Source organism: Dendrobates tinctorius, unplaced genomic scaffold, assembly GCF_039654945.1.
Source record: "Dendrobates tinctorius isolate UK_male_01 unplaced genomic scaffold, ASM3965494v1 ptg000022l, whole genome shotgun sequence".
Lineage (NCBI taxonomy): Eukaryota > Metazoa > Chordata > Amphibia > Anura > Dendrobatidae > Dendrobates > Dendrobates tinctorius.
The window spans coordinates 87,988,455-88,009,836 of record NW_027361690.1 but is presented as its reverse complement, the minus strand read 5'-3'; the positions used below and the strand labels follow the sequence as shown (position 1 = coordinate 88,009,836).

General features: G+C 42.8%; 1 protein-coding gene across 1 annotated transcript in view; it reads left to right on the top strand.

The window, feature by feature from the left end:
• Nucleotides 1–21,382, top strand: part of IGDCC3 (immunoglobulin superfamily DCC subclass member 3) — a 267,620-nt gene that overhangs the window by 126,676 nt on the left and 119,562 nt on the right. The window contains exons 3-5 of the mRNA XM_073568864.1: nucleotides 18,053–18,197; nucleotides 19,374–19,504; nucleotides 19,595–19,732. Of these exons, the coding sequence (XP_073424965.1) occupies nucleotides 18,053–18,197; nucleotides 19,374–19,504; nucleotides 19,595–19,732 (414 nt within the window). The remainder of the gene's footprint in view (nucleotides 1–18,052; nucleotides 18,198–19,373; nucleotides 19,505–19,594; nucleotides 19,733–21,382) is intronic.

The window sequence follows — 21,382 nt, the reverse complement described above, 5'->3', positions numbered from 1 at the left end:
CTGTCGAACACCCTTTTCTCCACCATGTGATAGAGTTGGTAGGTCCATTCCACTGCTACCGGTGAACTGGATAATATGTTTATGCCCATCTAGAAAAGTTTTTTTCTTTACTACCGCAGAAAACAAATAGGAAGGGAAGAGTTACTAGAGGGATAGGAGATTACGCTCATCTCAGTAGGAACATGAAAATAGTATTTAGGAGCAATAGTTTGAATGTCTCTAATGCTGCTTTTATATTGAGATGCTACATAAATAATATTACAAAGGTACTCATTTTTATGGTGGATATAAGACTATAATCTGTTTTTATTTAAAACTTTATTACAATGTACAAGTTTTTTTCAGTGGCAAATTCACAAATTCAATGTAAATCTATGCCATTCGAAAACTCCACCCGAAGGGCTTTAAATGCCGATAAAAATGATTAATAATTGTAGTGAACATAGAGCCTGAAAAAGGAAGGTACATCGGAGGTTGATTTTTGTAGGCCTGATTTATTGTGACACTAAAGAGGTTAACCCTCTTTCTCCTTTAATGTCTACTGGGCAGAGGTTGCGAGTGGCACTGGTTCCTCAGGATTTGCTGCACAAGCTGCATTAATCCTGCTCCATTGAAATGTAGGTCAAATCCCGCGGCTGCTTCCCAGTCGTGTTGCAGACTCATCTGCTTGGCAAAACTGTCAGATAAGGCCCTGTAACTGGGCAGAGATCCTAGTCTGTCCGGTTGTCACTAGGGCAAAGTTCGGCCTCAGAGCACTGGAATCTGTTTTTAGAATATAAATCGCTAGGGGAGGAAGCAGAAAGTGTCTTATATTTTATCAACATCAACATGACTATTTATTTTGGAGTTTACATTTCAAAGTTACAGTGCTGTGCAAAAGTTTTAGTCAGGTGCAGAAAAAATGCTTTCAAAAAGAATTGTTAACAGTTTATAACTCATAATATTAGTGTGCACTTGGAACACTCATAAAGAAGAGGGAAATCTAAATTAGGTGGTTATAGGAAAAAAAAAAACTTCCCTGAGGAAGAAGACAGTTAAGGTCCCGTCACACCTAGCGACGCTATAACGATCCCGACAGCGATACGACATGACAGGGATCGTTGCCGCATCGCTATGTGGTCGCTATTGAGATGTCAGACAGTCCAATCTACCCAACGATGGAGCAACGATCTAGTGAGTCATAGCGACCTTTGTAACGATGTCGGTGGTCGTTGGGACCCTGTCACATTGCATGTTCCATTGACGATTCATACCTCGATGAGGGATGTACTGTGTGACGCTGTATTTACACAGACGTGGATTGCGCTCCCTTTCTCACGCCCTCTCAGCCCTGAATGGTGGACGCTGCCGCGTCTTGATTGGCCGTGCATTTAAAAGAAGGTGACGTACTAGCGCTCCATTTCATTGTTCTCAAACACGTCTTTTGGCTAGCACACCGGAGTAATGGTTATCAGTGTCTTATTTGCATTCACCGCCTGCCCTAGTAGCGTTCACCGGCTGTCCAAATAGCGTTCACGGGCTGTGATTCCAGATTGATTTACCCAGACGCCAATTCAGTGTTGACGGTATGTATCTTTGGGGTATATTTCGCTCTACTTGAGGGAGGGCTTTGGTTTCATCGCCTATCGTATGGTAAGCCATTTTAGTTGGTGGGTTCATATCTGGCTCGCCCATATGCAATTGAATGCTCAGCAATCTGTGTAAAAGCACGTATACTGCCACGCCCGTTATACGATGATATGCAATTGCATTTGTTAAAGCCACGCCCGGGTAATAGGGTGGTATGCAATGTAGCATAACACGTAGCTTGTTGTGAATTCTTTATTTTCTAAATTTTAAACATATTTCAACTTTATTTTTTGCAGTTTGCTCCATCATGAACAAGGCGCTGTGTTCGGTTGTGGTGGCTGCATTGCTGGCTGAGGAAGCTCGCCGTCGTGATGAGGCCCAGACCCTGGAGAGGCATTCCAAAAGCAAACGTCGAATGTGGACCAGAGGGTGGCTGCAGAGGAGGTCCGAATTGTTGCACATGCAGCTAGTCAGACAGTTGCAGGACAAAAATCCACACGATTTCCGGAACTACCTGCGGATGTCCGAGGAATCGTTTATCTACTTATTGGAGCTAATTTCACCACTTATTGAAAGGAGGGATACAAGAATGCGTTCTGCCATCCCCATAGATGAAAGATTGGCAGTCACGCTGAGATTCCTGGCCACCGGGCGCTCATTTCAGGACCTAGAATCATAGAATCATAGAATCGTAGAGTTGGAAAGGACCTCCTGGGCCATCTGGTCCAACCCCCTGCTCAAAGCAGGATTCGCTAAATCATCCCAGTCAGATGTCTGTCCAGCCTCTGTTTGAAGACATCCATTGAAGGAGAACTCACCACTTCTCGTGGCAGCTTGTTCCACTCATTGATCACTCTAAGTGTCAAAAAGTTTTTTCTAATATCTAATCTGTGTCTCCTCCCATTCAGTTTCATCCCATTGCTTCTAGTCTTTCCTTGTGCAAATGAGAATAAAGTTGATCCTTCTACAATGTGACAGCCCTTTAGATATTTGTTGACAGCTATTAAGTCTCCTCTCAGTCTTCTCTTTTGCAAACTAAACATTCCCAAATCCTGCAACCTTTCCTCATAAGACAGGGTTTGCAGACCGGTCACCATTCTGGTCGCTCTTTTCTGAACTTGATCCAGTTTGTTGATGTCTTTTTTAAAATGTGGTGCCCAAAACTGGACACAATATTCCAGATGAGGTCTGACCAAAGAGGAGTAGAGGGAAATAATGACTTCACGTGATCTAGACTGTATGCTTCTGTTAATACATCCTAGAATTGCATTTGCCTTTTTTGCTGCTGCATCACACTGTTGACTCATATTCAGTCTGTGATCTATTAGTATACCCAAGTCTTTCTCACATGTGCTGTTACTTAGCCCTATTCCTCCCATTCTGTATATGCTTTTTTCATTTTTATTGCCCAGATGTAGTACTTTGCATTTTTCCCTGTTAAAAACCATTCTGTTAGTTGCTGCCCACTTCTCCAGTTTATTTATATCTTTTTGAATCCTCTCTCTCTCTTCTCTAGTATTAGCTATCCCTCCGAGCGTTGTGTCATCAGCAAATTTAATCAGTTTACCCTCAATTCCTTCATCTAAATCGTTGATAAAGATCTTGAACAATACAGGGCCCAGGACAGAGCCCTGTGGTACCCCACTTGAGACATTCTTCCAACTAGATGTGCAGCCATTTACGACCACTCTTTGGGTCCGATCACTAAGTCAGTTATGAATCCACCTAACAGTTGCCTTGTCCATTCCATACTTAGTCATTTTTTCAATAAGGATTGTATGAGATACTTTGTCAAATGCTTTGCTGAAGTCAAGATATACTATATCTACAGCATTTCCTTGATCCACCCAATCAGTGATTCCATCATAGAAGGAAATTAAGTTAGTCTGACATGACTTATTAGTTACAAACCCATGCTGACTCTGTTTAATCACTTCATTCTTATCCAGGTACTGACAAAGATGTTGTTTAATAATTTGTTCAAAGATCATTCCTGGTATAGAAGTCAGACTCACCGGCCTATAGTTGCCTGGGTCCACCTTCTTCCCCTTTTTGAAGATAGGAACAACATTTGCTCTTCTCCAGTCTTCTGGGACTTCTTCTGTTCTCCAAGAATTTTCAAAGATTATGGAGAGGGGTTCAAAAATTTCTTCTGCTATCTCCTTCAGTACTCTGGGGTGTAATTCATCTGGACCTGGAGACTTGAAATCATTTAGGTTAGCTAAGTGTTTCCTCACTATATTTCTGTTTATAGATATCCTGGTTTCTTCTATTCCCTTAATAGGACAGTGAAGAACAGTTGATGTTACATTTCCTTTCTGAGAGAAAACAGATGCAAAATAGGAATTTAAAAGTTCGGCCTTCTCAACATCCTGTCTTACCATTTCATCATTTTCATCCTGTAAAAATCCTATATCATCTTTGACTTTTCTTTTACTTTTGACATATCCCCAAAATCCTTTATTATTGCTTTTGACATCTCTTGCAAGCCTCAATTCATTGTTAGCTTTAGTAATCTGATTTGTGCCCTGCAGGTTCTGCAGACAGCATTATATTCTTCTTTAGATATGCCTCCCTCTTTCCATTTTATAAACATTTTTTTCTTCCATTTTAGCATGTGCTTAAGTTCTGTGTTCATCCATCCTGACTTCCTTAAATGCTTCCTATTCTTCCCTCTTTTCGGAATTGTTAACAATTGTGCTTTGAGAATTTCATTTTTCAAGATTTTCCATCCTTCCTGGACATTTTTGTCTTTAAGGATATCCAGCCATTGGATCCCTCCAATTCTCTTTCTGAATCCCTTAAAATCTGCCTTTCTGAAATCTAACCGTGACGTCTGAGTCTTCACAGGTCTTCCTCCTCTAGTTATCCAAAATTCTAAAATAGCATGGTCGCTACCTCCTAGGGTCCCAGCCACTTTTACCTCTTCAACCATTTCCTCCCTGTTTATAAGGATTAGATCCAAGGTAGCAGTTCCCCTTGTTTTCTTCCCTACCTTTTGGAAGATAAAGTTGTCAGCAAGAGAGGATAAGAATTTCCTTGACCTGTTAGTTTTGCCTGAGAGAGATTCCCAACAAATGTCTGGATAGTTGGCATTTCTCTGCCGCTGTTTCAAGGCCCCTCCTCAGTGTTCTTATTCCGGAGACATGCAGAGCGATTTTCCAGTGTCTACGCAGCTTCATGGATTTTCCTAAAACGGATGAGGATTGGAAACAGATAGCCTCCGATTTCAAGGATCTCTGGCAGTTTCCTAATTGTGGTGGTGCCTTGGACGGGAAACATGTCCGCATCACCCAACCATCAAACAGTGGGTCATGCTTCTACTATTACAAGGGCTACTTTAGTATCATCTTGATGGCCCTTGTAAACGCAAGGTATCAATTTATTTATGTGGACGTGGGGATGAATGGAAGGGTTTCCGATGGAGAGGTCTTGGAACATACCCATTTTGGAGATAGTTTCTTTGGCTCTTACCTTCAGTTGCCTCAAAACTCGGACACTCGAGGAAACATGAACTTTGTGCTTGTCGGTGACGAGGCCTTCCCGCTTCATCCACATTGGCTGAAACCGTTCCCCCAAAAAACTCTAATGCCAGAAAGACGTATTTTCAATTACCGCTTGTCAAGGGCACGCCGAGTGGTTGAAAATGCCTTTGGGATCATGGCCAATCGGTTCCGTGTATTGCACACGCCAATGAACATGAAACTGGACTCAGTTGACTCTGTGGTGATGGCCTGCTGTGTGCTACACAACTTTCTCCGTCGGCGAGATTCCAGTTCGTACTGCCCTCTTGGACCCGGCAGATACACCCAGGATGCCATGACCTGCCGTGAAGAGTATTGCCATTATTTCAATGGTCCTGGCGCTGTTCCTTGGCAGCATCAGCAGTGATTTTTTTTTTGTTTTTTTGTACCATGTTTATAAATAACTTGTTTTATACATTCTGTAGTAATAATTTTTTTTTATTCTAAAATATTCGTTTGCTGTTTTTAATTTTTTACGAAACAGATTAAGGTACATATAAAACATGTACTCACATTAGACACTTAACCATTAATGTGTCTTTACCTACAAAAAAATACACGTCCTACACAATCACAAAAAGAAGAGCACACACACAATCATTACACAAAATAAATATATGCCCATGCGAAGTGTGGTTTGGTTTCAGAACGCAAAAGCTTCCCAGTCGGGTTGTTTCTATGGCGGGGAAACCCCTTGGAGGACGCTATAGCGTCCTAGAAGCCGCCGCATGTCAATAATAAATGTGGGTGGAGCAATAGCGTCGTGGGCGTGTGTTATGCCCTAACTGCGGCCTAGACCTTTTTAACATGGCGACCAGGCGGCGCTCAAGTCACTGGGGTGATGCAGAGGTGCGGTTTCTGATCAGGGAGGTGGATGAGCAGGATTATGCATGCACGCAGCAGCATCCACACCCTGTACTTAATAAGCAGGCAGTACTCCGTAGTATTAGGCGGGGCTTGGCCAGACAATTTGGAGTGGATCGGTCGACCAGGCAGAACAGGAAAATGCTTGCGGATCTGCGCTACCGCTCAAGCAGCCGTATTGCCCGTGTCCGTGCCCAGATGGTCTCCCAGCATGGTAAGTGCACATTATACAGACCCCCCCAATATAGTCCCTGAAAAGTCCCTCCCAGAACTTGCACACACCCGCATAGTACCTGCACAGACACATGGACCCCAATATAGTCCCTGAAAAGTCCCTCCCAGAACTTGCACACACCCGCATAGTACCTGCACAGACACATGGACCCCAATATAGTCCCTGAAAAGTCCCTCCCAGAACTTGCACACACCCGCATAGTACCTGCACAGACACACGCACCCCAATATAGTCCCTGAAAAGTCCCTCCCAGAACTTGCACACACCCGCATAGTACCTGCACAGACACATGCACCCCAATATAGTCCCTGAAAAGTCCCTCCCAGAACTTGCACACACCCGCATAGTACCTGCACAGACACACGCACCCCAATATAGTCCCTGAAAAGTCCCTCCCAGAACTTGCACACACCCGCATAGTACCTGCACAGACACACGCACCCCAATATAGTCCCTGAAAAGTCCCTCCCAGAACTTGCACACACCCGCATAGTACCTGCACAGACACACGCACCCCAATATAGTCCCTGAAAAGTCCCTCCCAGAACTTGCACACACCCGCATAGTACCTGCACAGACACACGCACCCAAATATAGTCCCTGAAAAGTCCCTCCCAGAACTTGCACACACCCGCATAGTACCTGCACAGACACACGCTCCCCAATTTAGTTCCTGATAATTTATATATTTTTTTTCTTTGTCCTCCAGATACCGAGAGCCAAGTTGGAACAGAAGATGTAGAGCCCATGCCACTGCCAGACACACCGGAAAACGGAGGAGAGGATGCACGAGGATCCGGTTGGAACATAAGCCCCTCATCCTCCGAAGAATCGGACGCAGCGAGAAACCGTAAGAGTTTATTCAACAAACAAAATAACCGATAATATGTATCATGTTTTGTATTGTAAAGTTTGAACATTTCACACCAAAGGAATCCCAACACCTGAAGAGCTCCTGCAGTCACTGAGGAGAGTGACAAAAGCAGTGGAGGACCACAAACAGCTGCTGTTAAGGGTGGCGGTGGCGGCCCAAGCACGTAGCGCAAGACTATAATTTTTTTTTTATGTTATGTAAGTTCTTGTTTTATTACAGTTGCCGAAAAGACGGCGATAAAAAAAATTACACATCAACAGTTGTTGCGTTTTCTCTATCAAAAAAAAAAATACCCTCTCTCTAATGCATGATAACGCTTTTCATTCCTATTGAGGCAACACATATTTGTTAAAAATAGTCAAAGTAAAATGAGGAATTCAGTCAATTAAAGTTAAAACACAGGAATTTTATTAAAACACAACAACCTAAAAAGAATAACAATTTTTAAATTATACAACAAATAATTAAACAATTAAATAATTTTTAAACAGATTGCGGAAAAAATGTTAGAAAAGCTATAATTCTTCATATTGAATATCTGAATTTGAAAAACCCCGTCTGGGCGGAGAACATTGTTGGGAGTGAAAAGACTGTGAGTAGTGAGTAAAATGGTGGTTGGGCGGGGTTTGGGGATGGTTTTGCGGTGGCCCAATCCTCCGTACTGGTGTGCTCCACAGGGGACCTTGAATTTCTGCCCATGAAGCTGGCCAAGAAGGCTCACGGGCGATCAATCTTTTTACGGTTGAGGTTTCATCCAACCGACCAGAATCAGCTTCACTCAAAGTTTCAAATATGAGCCGTTCAGCATGTTTCCTCTGGTTAGCATCCAGCTTTCCAAGTCGATCAGCTGTGAATTGGGCAAAGGTGTCCATGGCCGAGCTTGCCATTATATGGTTGGCCAAACCCATAAGGTCTGGGGAGGGGGGCAAAGTTTCCTTCCTTTTGCGAGTATTATTTTGTCGTCGGCATAGGGGAGCGGGATGTTGACTTGAGCCTTCAAATGCGTCATCCAAACTACGTTCACACCCCATGATGGGGTCACTCCCTTGCGTCGCCCAATCTTGTTCACGCTGCTGATGTGGGAACAAAGAAAACAAAACAAATTACGTAAAACAAACACTGTAATATACGGAGCAGGTTTCAATGACTTATGGGCCATATGCTAATGTTAACATTTTTTACACAAAAAATCCGGCATGTACATGCAAATTAATAATTCTATTACTTTTGAAAAACAATACGGTACTTACATCTCCAACTGGGGTGTCTGGATCATTCTCGATCTCAGTGTCAGGGTGCACATTCGGCCGCATTGAAGACACTGTTTTCCTTGGAAGTTCTTGGTCGCGGGTGAAGCCGAGTAGGTCGTAGTATCACAGCGTGGGCACATAAACCTCATCTGTGCCGGCACCCGACTTCCTCGACTTCTCCACCTTGTTGAGCTCCTTTTTATATACAGTGCAGAGAGACTGGATTTTTTTCCTTACAACGGTTTCGTCCACCTTCTCGCTAGGGTTGTGACGCTTAAATAGGCAAATAACTTCTCATAAGCCTCTTTTCTTAATCCTGTTACTGTACTCGCTGCACTTTATCTTCCAAAGACAAGGAAGAGATCGATACAGCTCGATCATCTCCCGAATGAACTCCTCGCTGTTGTAAGACATCTGCAAATAGAAAAATACGGTTAACAAACCATGAACATCAATGGAACTTTAAGGTATATGACAAAAAAAAAACCCATAAAAAAACAGGGTGTTGGGAGTGTTCACTTCATATAGCCTAAAATGGCTACCCAGATATGGCTCTTTGTTCGCACAAAGAAAATAAATAAATAAAAAAAAAACCACCAAAACTAAATAAAATAAAAAAAAAACAACAAATATGTGGAATCGCTGTTGAGACCCCAAAAGAATACCTACCATTAACTGGCTAGAGAAGCAACGAAGATGGAAAAGCAGATGGTCCAAAATGGAGTCGCAGCCGTTGGACAAAAACAGGATCACAACTTGGACACACCCGGGTCAGGAACAAAGAACTGAAGCGCTACTTTGTTAGCTTCTTTTAAAAGGAAGCCCGCCAATCAGGACACTGTAGTGACCACCAATCAGAGCCGAGGTAGGCGTGGAAACGGGAACGCTAATCCCCGCCTTGTCTTGCTTCTGAGTCGCTAACGAGGTAGTTAGGCTAGGTGTCAAACGTGACGAAACAAGCGACTCAGCGGGACATGAGCGACCAAAGAAATGTCCAGACATTTCAGGCACGATCAGCGATACCCGGCAGGGGGGCTGGTTGCTGGTCACTGTCACACACAGCGATCTCGCTGGTAAGATCGCTATAATGTCACAGTTCTAGTGACTCAGCAGCGATCTCACTAGCGATCTCGCTTAGTGTGACAGGGCCTTTAGTCTTTGAAACATGTTGGAAAGTCCAATGGTCCCCGTCGCAACCACCAGCAAGTGAAACCGACGTGGTCATGTGCTGACTCACACCACGAAGGTCCTGTACTCCTGGAGCAGCTCACAGACGTCGGGAGCACGAGAGGCCGCTCACGTCTGCTCCACAGCTGGAGGTACACCGAGAGGAGGCTACCACCGGCCTGGGCAGCCCCTGTAACTCGCCTATACCCCTGTGTACAAACCCCCCCTCTTTTTCCAAGCGCTGTAGCAAAAAGCGCTATTTTAACCTGCACCGCTTACTGGAGTGAGGACTTCGCATCGCATTATCTTTACAGGTACCGCTCTCTGACTTGTGCATTTACTATTGTGGCTACTCTGCACAGCCGTTCACAGGCTGCAATTTGCCTTTGACTTTTTTTTTTTTTTAAGCTGCTATCAGGAAGAAGTACCCTGCAGTATATAACCTGTTCAGTGATTTTAGGTTTTTACCCTCACTCATGCCTTTTTAGTTTTTAATGATTGTTCAGGTTGGAACTAAGATTGCCACCAGCATCTATATATATATATATATATATATATATATTTTGTTTCCCTTAAGCACTTCTTCTGAGGTCTTACAATCGTCTATTTCTAATTGCTATTTTCTCGCTATTATCCAGCTACATAAAGAGCACTTAGGCCGGGGTCACACTAATTGACGCAAAATACGGTCCGTAGTTTACAGGCGTAATATGGATGAATGACCCCTAAATAGAGCTCCGTATGTCATCCGTAAGCAAGGTGTGGTCGCGTATTTTGCGCATGTCAGCATCCGTATGTAATCCGTATGGCATCCGTATGGACTCCATATGGTGAGATTTTCTCGCAGCCTTGCAAAATGGACATTTAACGGTTTTGAGGCCTGCCAACTATTTAAATCATTAGCCTGCACCCTATTTATTGGCTCAGGAACTGGTGGCTGCCTCCATTCTGTCCATTTGTGACCTTGCCTTCACTAGGTGTGTTGGGGTTGTATGTGCAACATGGCAAACAGTCTGACTTTCAACACAACTGAGCAGGTTCTCTTCAACTGGCTTTTGTCACGCCGCTTTATCCAACCATACCCAGTGATAGTGGATCCGCGGAGGAGGAGACGCATGTGGGTACATCCACTTTTGAGGCAGCGACTCACAAGATGTCATTTTCACCCCCTCTATTCTTCTCTGCGGGAGCATCCGGCTAAATTCTACCAATACTGTCGCATGAGCCTTGCAACATTTGATCGACTCTTGGAGACAGTGCGCCCTGGGATAACCTTTCAGGACACAAGGATGCGCAAAGCTATATCTGCAGAGGAGCGACTTCTACTCACAATACGGTATATACTACACAACCATATTCTCTATGTTCATGATGTGTTGGCCAAAGTATGTATTTTTTGCTTCTTGGAGTAACTTTTATGCCCTCATCTTAGTCCCCATATGTGTCAACTTACAGACCAGAATGTTATGTGTAATATGTACTGAATATCTCTAACTCATTGTGCAAACAAAAATGTGTGTGTTATTTGCTCTGAAATCCTACCAAGTTTGTTATGTATGGACCTGTTTGTTTTGTAAATGTGTGCATTCTAAAATATTCCTTTTCTGTTGTTCTTCAGCTTCCTGGCCACTGGCCTGTCTTATGCTGCCCTACACCATGAGTTTCTGATTGGAAGATCTACCATTTCTGGCATAGTCAGGTCAACATGTAGTGAAATCTGGACAAGACTACATCAAGTCGTCATGCCCGAGCCCAGGATGGAAGACTGATTGAGGATATCAAGGGACTTTGAGGAGGAATGCCAGTTTCCAAATTGTATTGGGGCCCTTGATGGCAAACATATCCGGGTGCGTAAGCCGCCGAACTCTGGCTCCCAATTCTTCAATTATAAACAATACTTTTCTGTTGTATTTTTGGCTCTTGCCGACCCTCAATACAAGTTTATAATTGTTGACATTGGGGCCTATGGAAGGACGGGAGACTCTAGAGTCTTCAATACTTCCATTATGGCTCGGCGGCTACGCGCCAACCAGTTGGATCTACCACCACCACGCCAGCTACCAGGCTCCACTCAAGAATCTGTCCCTTATGTCCTTGTGGCAGATGAGGCGTTTCAGTTAACACGCAATGTCATGAGGCCATATCCCCGTCGCAACCTTGACCACAGGCGCAGAATTTTTAACTTGCGCCTATCATGTGCTCGGCGACTGGTGGAGTGTTCCTTTGGAATTCTTTGTGCCAAATGGCGTGTACTTCAGTCTGCCATTCAGCTGAGTGAACAAAATGTTAATGAAGTAGTGAAAGCCTGTGTGGTTCTTCATAACTTCACCAGGATACATGATTGTTCCTCCTCTGCTGGTGTTGTGCGAAGGCCGGACAATGTGCGTAGGGTGAGACCACCTATCAACCCTCAACATAGACCGCTCTCTGGCCTCAATGTGCGTGATATATTCACTAATTACTTTCTGGCACCTGAGGGGGAAACTTCTTGGCAAGAGCATGCTGTCTCTATGTTGTAAATTTTGGTTTCATGTGTGTCCAAAAATATATATTTCTACCCCTTCTGAATCTATGACTGTTTAATTGCATTGGTATGCGTATGTTGATACGGTTTTTGAGAACTGAGACAGAGACGTAAAGTGTAGTTGACAAATTTTTACTTTTGCCTTTTTTTAGGGTTTTTTTTCTTAAAGGCAAACATATTCTTGCCCTATGTAAAACTTGGGCAATGGGCCAAATTGGCCATTTTGCAGATTTGAACATTGTTGCAAAATAAACTTTACAAACATATCCAACAAAAGATATAATGCAATAACAACATTGCAACATTAGACAATTGGATTCCAAAGTCAAAAAGAGGAGGTCTCCATCATCAAAATGATATAAAAAATATAATACAAACATTTATTATGAATGTTTTCAAATCATATTAATAAGCCACCATGACAGGCAAGGCTACCTTACGCGTTTCTGAGACATATTACATGTCTGCAAAAAAGACAATATTTCAGCGCACTATACAGGGAAACTCAAAGGATCACATTACAATACTCACTTGATAATACATAGAGAGAGCGTGATGTTCTTGAGGCTGTTTGCCTTGATTTGGAGAGAAAGTTAGCTGCCCACAAATTTACGAATTTTATATGGACAGCACGCCTTTTCTATGTATTATCAAGTGAGTAGTCTATTTTGATCCTTTGACTTTACCAGTATAGCGCGGTGAAATATTGTATTTCTTACAGACATGTAATATGTCTCAGAAACGAGTAAGGTAGCCTTGCCTGTCATGGTGGTTTATTAATATGCTTTGAAAACCTACATAATAAATGTTCATTTTATAGTTTTTACATAATTTTGATGATGTAGAGCACCTCTTTTTTACTTAGAATTGTGATTTTTAGCACCAGTTATAACACACTGGACATCTCCTGCCATCAGTCCGCTTATGGACACCGATGTACAGTATGCATCAACAATTTGCATATTTGTAGCCACTTATAAATTGTGGAATGTTGGGGAAGGAGAAGGCGGAAGAGCAGCCTGTGGTTGCTGCTGACTATTTTGAGCAACATCGCCCTGTGTGGGGGCATACTGTTGCTCATGATGTTGGTACTGACCTTCCTCCTGTGATTGTTGGGGGTAGTGGGCAGAGAAATACTGCTGAGGGGCTTCTTGTTGGGGCGGGTAGGCCCGTGTCTCATACCCACCAATATAGCCATGTGACAGTCTCTGGGTTACTCCTGCAATTTAGATGTACATTTAAAAATTACCCCAACACTAGTGTATACAGCTCTACGCTTGTGATACATTACCCATTTACTGCTTTTTATATTCTGGTCTAATCCAAACTGACCAAGAGAGAGTTATTTTCTGACTGTGGAAATAAATACTGAGATTGACAACAATGAACCCTACACTGTGTACAGCTGTACTCTTCAGATCCATTACTGTTTTACGGCTTTTTGTATTGTGTTGTAATCCATACTGAGCCTGAGAGTGTCTGTGTCTGCCTCCTGAAATATCTACAGAGATTTAGAATGTTTAAACTATACTATATATACCTGCTATCTGATGATACAGTACACTTTTTCTACTTTTATATTCTTGTCTAATCCATACTGAGCCTGTGAGTGTCTCTGTGTGACTGATGGTATATATAGGGAGATTGACAATCATCCTTTGACTGTATAGAGCTGTACTCTTCTGATACAGTACCATATATCTGATGTTATTTTGGGTTCATTTTCTGCAACATTTTGAAGTTTGGTGGAAGAGGCCGCGGACGTGGGGGGCCAGCTGGTGCTGATGGTGGTGGTGCATCTGCTGGTAGTGGCAAAAGCACAATAGCAGCTAAGGCAGGAGGTGTTGAGCCTGCGTCATGGTCTGGCTCTGGAACGCCTGGAAGGCTACCTTTTCTGGGAGTAGGTTAACCGCTTTTAAAGCCGGAGCATCAGGAACTGGTTTTGGCTTACATTGCCGAAACAGACTCCAGCAAATATGCCCTCCTATTCTGAAGTTTCCAAAAAATGCAAGCACTGAGTCGTCAAGTGCTGGCTCCTGGTCAGGAAGAACCCCTTTCCTTGTGTCCTTCACCCCCACCAAAAGTGAATGATGCAGCAGGCCACACTTCACATTAGTCCATGTAGCTCTTTCTATCATACCATGCCTGGGTTATCAAGTCAAATCGTGAATTCCCCAGTCCATGATGAATCTGACATGGAGTGTGCGTGGCTAGCCAGGGCAGTAGGGGTAAATCGGTACCGGGCCGGTGTCTCAGAGGGATGTGTCACGTTGGTGGTAATGACCCATTCCGTGGCCCTGGGTGTCCATGCAAAGGGGTGAATAACGTTTATAGGTGAATGATACATGACGCCACCTGTGGTTTCTGATCAGATTGACCAGCGCTGCAGTGTCGCTTCTCTGGGACAGATGTTGTGGTGCAGCTAAGATGTTGAAGCCCTGCACAGGTAGGGCCATAGTCGCAGGGCAGATGTAAGAGTTGGTAGATGGTGTGCAGTGCAGGATGAGGCAGAGTCATGCGCCAGGCGCAGGAGAAAGATGACAGACAGAGTCGTACAGTTCCTTTACCTGTACTTGGTAAGTGCCGTCCAGGACCCAGCGTACAGATGGAGAAGGAGTTGGTCAGCCTGGAAGCAAATTAGGAATTCTGTCTCTGCAGATAGGTAGTGTGGCCTCCATTCTAGCGCTTATCTGAGGTACTCGCAGTACTGAGTTCACTGAAGTTCCCCCTGTTGACTCTCTTTTGGAACTTTCTCGTATGGCAGGCAGCCATAGCGTTTTCCTTCTGGCTCACACACGTCACTGCTGGGGCCTCCGAGCCTTAGTTGGGAACAGAGCATTTACAGCTGCTACTTCCTCCGGTTTCTGCTGCAGGACCGTCAGTATCCCTACAAACTCGGAGACCGGAATCCCGACAATGCGCTCCAGCTAGGAGTGAGCCTTAACTCTGCTCATCCTCCAGCTCCCCTTCTCACATCCACACACTTCCCTTTCCCTGCACAGAGTGCCCTAACTTACCTCCTCCCGACCACAGAGAGCAGCTCCTCAGCAGTCAGGTTCAGAGCTCTCCTGCTGGCCTGAAGTGGGAATTGTGTTGTGTGTTGGTTTAACTGCTAGAGAGATTCTTCATTGCTCCCAAGCATGACATCACACTCACTAGGAGGAAGGTAATGCCACTGTGGCGACCGTACTCCTGGGGGCGCCACAAGTGCACTGATGCCCAGCCACTGCTAGATTATTCTGCTGGTACATTGACCCAGACCATTACATTCCCCTCGCACTCTACACAGCCAGAATCTGACCCTGATGAAACTCAGGTTCCCCTTCCCGCATACTATACCACCTTACACGGTGACAAAGAGGAAGGTGCAGATGAAAGTGCAGGTTCCTTGAGCAGGTGGGGGGGCATACTCATGGGCGACGGCACTGGCACAGGGCCCCCTCATAGTACGCAAAAGTGTCTCTGCCGGTGGGAGGGCAGTGGCGGGCCCACCCGCCGTCAGACACACCGCCGTACTATGAGGGGCCCTGTGCCAGTGCCGTTGCCAACTAGTGGACCCCCCCCGCTTGCTCAGGATGACAGCACTTGCAAAGTTGAAATACTTACCTCTCCCTGCTCCACCACCGTGACGTCTTCCGCGTTTCCTGACAGTGACAATCTGGTCAGAGAGCGCGATGACATCACGTCTGTATGCCCTCTGCCTAAACAGTCCAAGTGCAGTGAGATGGAAGATGGGGATGACGAGTAGTCCAGACTAGTACAAGGATTCCCTAGCGAGGAGGCTTATTTAATTGTTTTCAATGTTGGGACAGCTATTTTTGGGGAGCACTATTCTCTGGAGAATGATATATGAGGCCTACCATACACTGGAGTATTCCAAAGGTGAACATCAGACACTGGAGCAGCATTTACAGGGCCCATTATGCACTGGAACATTAGAAATGGGGCCCATTATATATGGAGCATTATTTGGGCCCATAAGACAGTGGAGCTTCATCCATAGGGCCCATCATATACAATAGCATTATGTGGAGCTCATCATATATGGTTTCAAACATAATATGTGACCAATGATTCTATATGGAGAAATATATGGGCCTCATTACTCTGTATAGCGCACTATGCGGTGGCCATAATACTGTATGGAGTAATATACTGTCCGTTTTTGGAGCTATTGGAGAATTTAAAATGGATATCAGTCATGAGATGTAAGAAGTGAAGTATTTTTCATTGTACTATACCACTATTTATCTGCCGTATCAGAGGATCATGGATTGTGGCATGTGTTCAAAGAGCCCTGTGACACTCTTTGGCCCGGGACCCATGAAAATCTGGAGTCAGCCCTACCCCCCCCACAACTTTAGCCAAATAACCCCCAGTTTTCAATGCCTAACTATTATTATAAAGTAAATTAAGGTTGACAAGCTTAAGTAATAAGAATTGATGTTTTTGGCATTAAAATGGGCACTGTAGGTGTGTTTCCTGTCCTCCACTCACTGCCGACTTTCTTCCCCATTGACTTGTATTGAGTTTCGTGTTTCAGTCGGCCTTCGACTTTTCACGATAATCGGCCGATTTTGTTCGACCCGACTTTTGAGAAAGTCGGGTTTCATGAAATCTGACTCGACCCGAAAAAAGGCAAAGTCGCTCATCTCTAATAGTAGTGTTGAAAACTGGCAATGATAAAGACACGATATGCCCTGTAATAGTTTACATACAAGGTCTGAGAGGTCTGGTAATCAATTCGTAAATCTGGTGTTATACTACTCACACATATCTTCATGCCTGCCTTTGTCCTCTGGGCCAGAAGTTAATATCTTCCTTTTTTTTAAAAAACATCTGGTGTCGTTAGAATTAAATGTACCACAAAAAAACCTTGTCGATTACTTTACGCTGAATAACAAAATTGCAGAGAATTTTGTTGTCTACTGTATTTTCCCTTTTTCATAAAAGAAAGCAGAGGTGCGAGGAGCAAAATACAAGAAAGCCAGTGTGTCCCTTTTGTTAAATACCTGAGCAATAGGATATGCCTCAGGGGTGTTTTATAGAGGCTAGCACATCGACCCCATCTGGTACAGTGTGACAATAAAGGGAGGTGGTGCTGGGTGGGTGTGAACCACAGACAAAGGCGCTATCACCCTTGTGTGAGTCTGAGGGTCCCTGTGAGTTTACAAGGAATAATTCTCTTACAAATATACTGAAAGAGAAATTAAATGTAGCTGGATATTAGCATTTACTTTGATGATGCATTGATTCAATTCATACATAACACAGAAAAGAACCATGTGGCCTTCTTGGCGCTCTTGGATAGATGCGGCATGGCCCTGATTAGTCTTTTCCCTTTTGCTACTGGATGGAAAACACCTGGGCATAACTTAAAGAGGTTGGCCACTACTTGATCATTGGGATAGGCCATGGAAGTGTGACACCTGGCACCCCCGCCAATTAGCTGATACCAGTGTCGGTGGTGACTGCAAGTTCTTGGTTGATGCCGGAATACAACAGCACCTTCAAAACTATGTGTGTACCAGCAGCAACCAAGAACCTCCAGATGAACAAAAAGTTTTCAGACAGGAGAATACATTTGTCTGCATTGAATTTTCAGAATATTTTACTAACGAACACAAATTTTTTTATTATACTATTAATTACATTGTCTTATTCGCTCTATGACAGACTTTCATATCATCACTGTAGGAGGGTGAAACTGGACAATTTTTACATTTCGGCTTTTGAAGTTTAGTGTAAAAATACCAGAGGTTTCCATAGCAACTAGTCAGGTTATTTCTTATGTGTTTTATAAGAAAATTCTATTTAGAGTTTCATTGGATTCAATGGATAACTCACCTTTATATCCGAGCTGCAGATATTCAGACTATCCTTCATTGTATACCTTGACAGCAAATCTTTGGTCTAGTAAAACTATATCTCACAAAATGAATAAAAAGCCATTTAGCATTTGTTTCAAGTCTGTTAAACCAATTTAATGTGTAAATTTACCTTTGTTATCATTAACTGAACGACAATATTTCTTTTGTTCCACAGCCATATCAGACTTCCACATCTTTCCCCGGGATGCTACCCTAGAAGTAGGCGGTGTGGCCAGGTTTCAGTGTCAGATCCATGGTCTGCCCGAGCCGGAGATTGTATGGGAGCGGAGCGGCGAAATTATTGATACAGAGAACCCCAGGTACAGAGGGACCAAGAAACAAACAACGAACCTGACCTAGGGCTCACCCACACTAATGTATTATAGCTACATCCAGCCATCAGATAATATAGACTTGTAATACTGCACTTATAGGATGTTACAGAACCTCTATTTCCCTCCATTTTTATGCCATTATACAGAAATTTATCTTGTTTCAATCCATAAGAATCTTAAAAACAATGACAAGTTGCATAATGCCCTGTATTACAAAGCTATTGCTTCTAGAGGAGATCATCTTTGTAATATGGCGCCTTACATAGTACAATTTGGCAGCACATAGAGCACTTATAACTTTATATATACAGTACTTTTTTGTGCTTCAATATAGCCTCCATGAACACAGATTTTCCATAAATGAATGGTCATAGATCTTAAATCACATTGAAATAGGGAGAATATTCTTGCCCTTTGGTTGTACGACCTCAGGAGGACATCAGTTGGGTAACCTAATCAATAAATGAGACTTTCAATGAAAGTAACTTGACAAATCCAAAGAATTCACTTGATCTTCAATGTTTTTGTATTGCTTTGTATTGACATTGCATTGAATTATAGAAATTGTGGAAAACTCGTGAACGTTGTTTTTGGCAGCACATGTCTTCTTTACTCAAGATGATATGCTGCTGAGAAAGATGATTTTTAAAAAAAATTTTTTTTCATCCAATGAAAGAGCATTCTGGTGATTGACAGCCTGATTTAGATAGGGGGATTACCGAGAAACGAATCTTCCCAATAATCATCCTCGGTGAATGGATCCTCAGACAGTCCAAACTTAAACTAGACTGACTTAAAATGCACTAAATGTAATTCATGTATGTAAAATGTAAATTCATTTTGTGTGATAAATTTTAAAGACTGTGTAGTCCAACCTTACATTAACACCTATTTAGCTGGCTTACTTTGTGCCAGAAATCTGCATCAAAATTTTGAAGCATTATTTTGGTATGTTTAAGCCACACACTTTTTCCCCCCAAAACATGCTCTTTTCAAGGAGGCCTCGCTCCTTGCCAGACAAGGTGCAGGAAGTCTCTACAACACATAATAAATATGGTGCGGGATATAAAAGATAAAATACAACAAAATACACCAGAATTCTGACAAATTGAGCCTGATAAATTTCCCCAATGTGTCTTATTTTCTCCATATCCGATATAGATATACCTTGCTTCCTACCGGAGTGCTACAGATAACTGCGCTCCAAGCTGAAGATGCAGGTGCGTTTCGATGTGTGGCTTCCAATGCGGCTGGTATTAAATACAGTCCTGAAGCTACCCTAACAGTCACAGGTAAAGCCCTAGAATATGCCTACTCCTAGGTAAATATTGATATACAATATGCCTATATACCATATATAACTCTACGAATAACTACTATAGGCCCTCACTCCACTGGATACAAGGATCCAATGATCTTAGTTGGCCCAGAGAACCTCACAAAGACCATACACCAGACAGCGATCCTTGAGTGCATGGCTACTGGAAATCCCCGACCTATTGTTTCATGGAGCCGACTTGGTAAGACCAACTGCATGATTAGTAAATCTGATGCCAAATTATTATTGTATTTTTTTCAGTAAGTAAAGTTCATACATGCAGCAAGAGCTTTCATTGGGATTTACATGTGATATTTGGTTATATGGTCATCCAATTAATGTACTAACTGAGCATCTCTAAGTGTTTTGTACTCTGAAACATAGATATTACAGAATCTGTGCATTTATAAGCAGGTTTTTAACCTGTTTAAATGTGCTCTGGATAAAAATTAACATTTCACATCTCGACAAAATTTTTCCATTTTCTACATTTATGACATGATGGTTTCACATTTGGTGTTTTCGATGGATTTTTTGCAGGGTTTTTATTGGCTTTATGCGACCAAGTATCAATTTAAAATCTATGGTATGTTATAAAATGCACTACAGACTTATGATAAATGAAGACAGGCATTTCATACGTCATTCTTAATGAGGTGCATACAGGATTTAAGATGTGGCCTAATTCATGCCACTTAGTGAATTAGTCACATCTTATCACTGTTGTGCGCCTGGATGCACCTCGCCAGAAGGGTTACTCTGGTACCTAGAGTACGTTTCTGGTGTAACTTCTGAAAAATCTCCATTATGGCGGATCTATGCAGGACTGGCATGAAAAAGTCAAAAGGCGCAACATTTTTGTGCAATTTTGGATTGTGGTAAAGTTTAGTAACTAGTGAAAATATTTCATTAATTGGGGCCAACATTTTTTTCATTTTTCATTGTGTTTTTTTTTTTTTTTTTCTTCTTTTTTTGTCAAAGCACAAGATGCTTTACGTATGGCGTTTTTCCCACAGGCTGTTCTAGAAGACTAGAAAACTTCCCAGAGAACTGTATATTTAAGTCATACAAGTGTTACAATAAAGAAAACTCTCAAAAAATTCCTGTTAGAAACATTAAAAATCGCATGGCTTTTTTAGAAGGCAAAAAATGTATGTGTAGAGGGAGTATAAGTATGTAAATTTTTTCTCCTCAGAAATTGATTTTACTTCACATATGCCAATGTCTATTCATTTACAAGAATTATGTGTCAAACTTGATATACGACATCCTCCATCTCTCTCTACAAGTGTGTAATAATTACATCAGCACGTTCCCTGCCTCTAAGCCCTCATACCATACTATTAGATACAGACTATAACCAGATGCCACCAGGGAGCTGGTGTCTCTTATAGTAACCTTGGGCATTTAAGTATCTGGTGATGCTTAGACTGTACTTTTCCACATAACTTTTTATTGTTATTCTATTTCTTTAACTCATTTGACTAAATATTTACTATAAAATTGTCCTTTGTTAGCCATACATATGTAAAGTGGCCGAGAGCGGTAGTCATGACCGAGCTACTGTCTCGTTACACTCTGGCACTTTACAGGAAAACCGTGTTCCAGTCCCCATGTGCTGTCAGGTAAGGGGTGCATCACACTCACTTGTAGGCCGCAGGTCTCTGCTGTCTCCATGCCTACATCTTTAGGAGCCGCCACACACAAGTCAGGGGACACAAAGTTCATTTTAACAGGCAGAAGTTTACTGGATAGTTCAAGTTTATCAGGTTGTAACATGTAGGATAGGGCACAACACATCTTCATCCCTACCATCTGTTCCTCCTGGACTATCCCTAAGCCCACTGGCCCT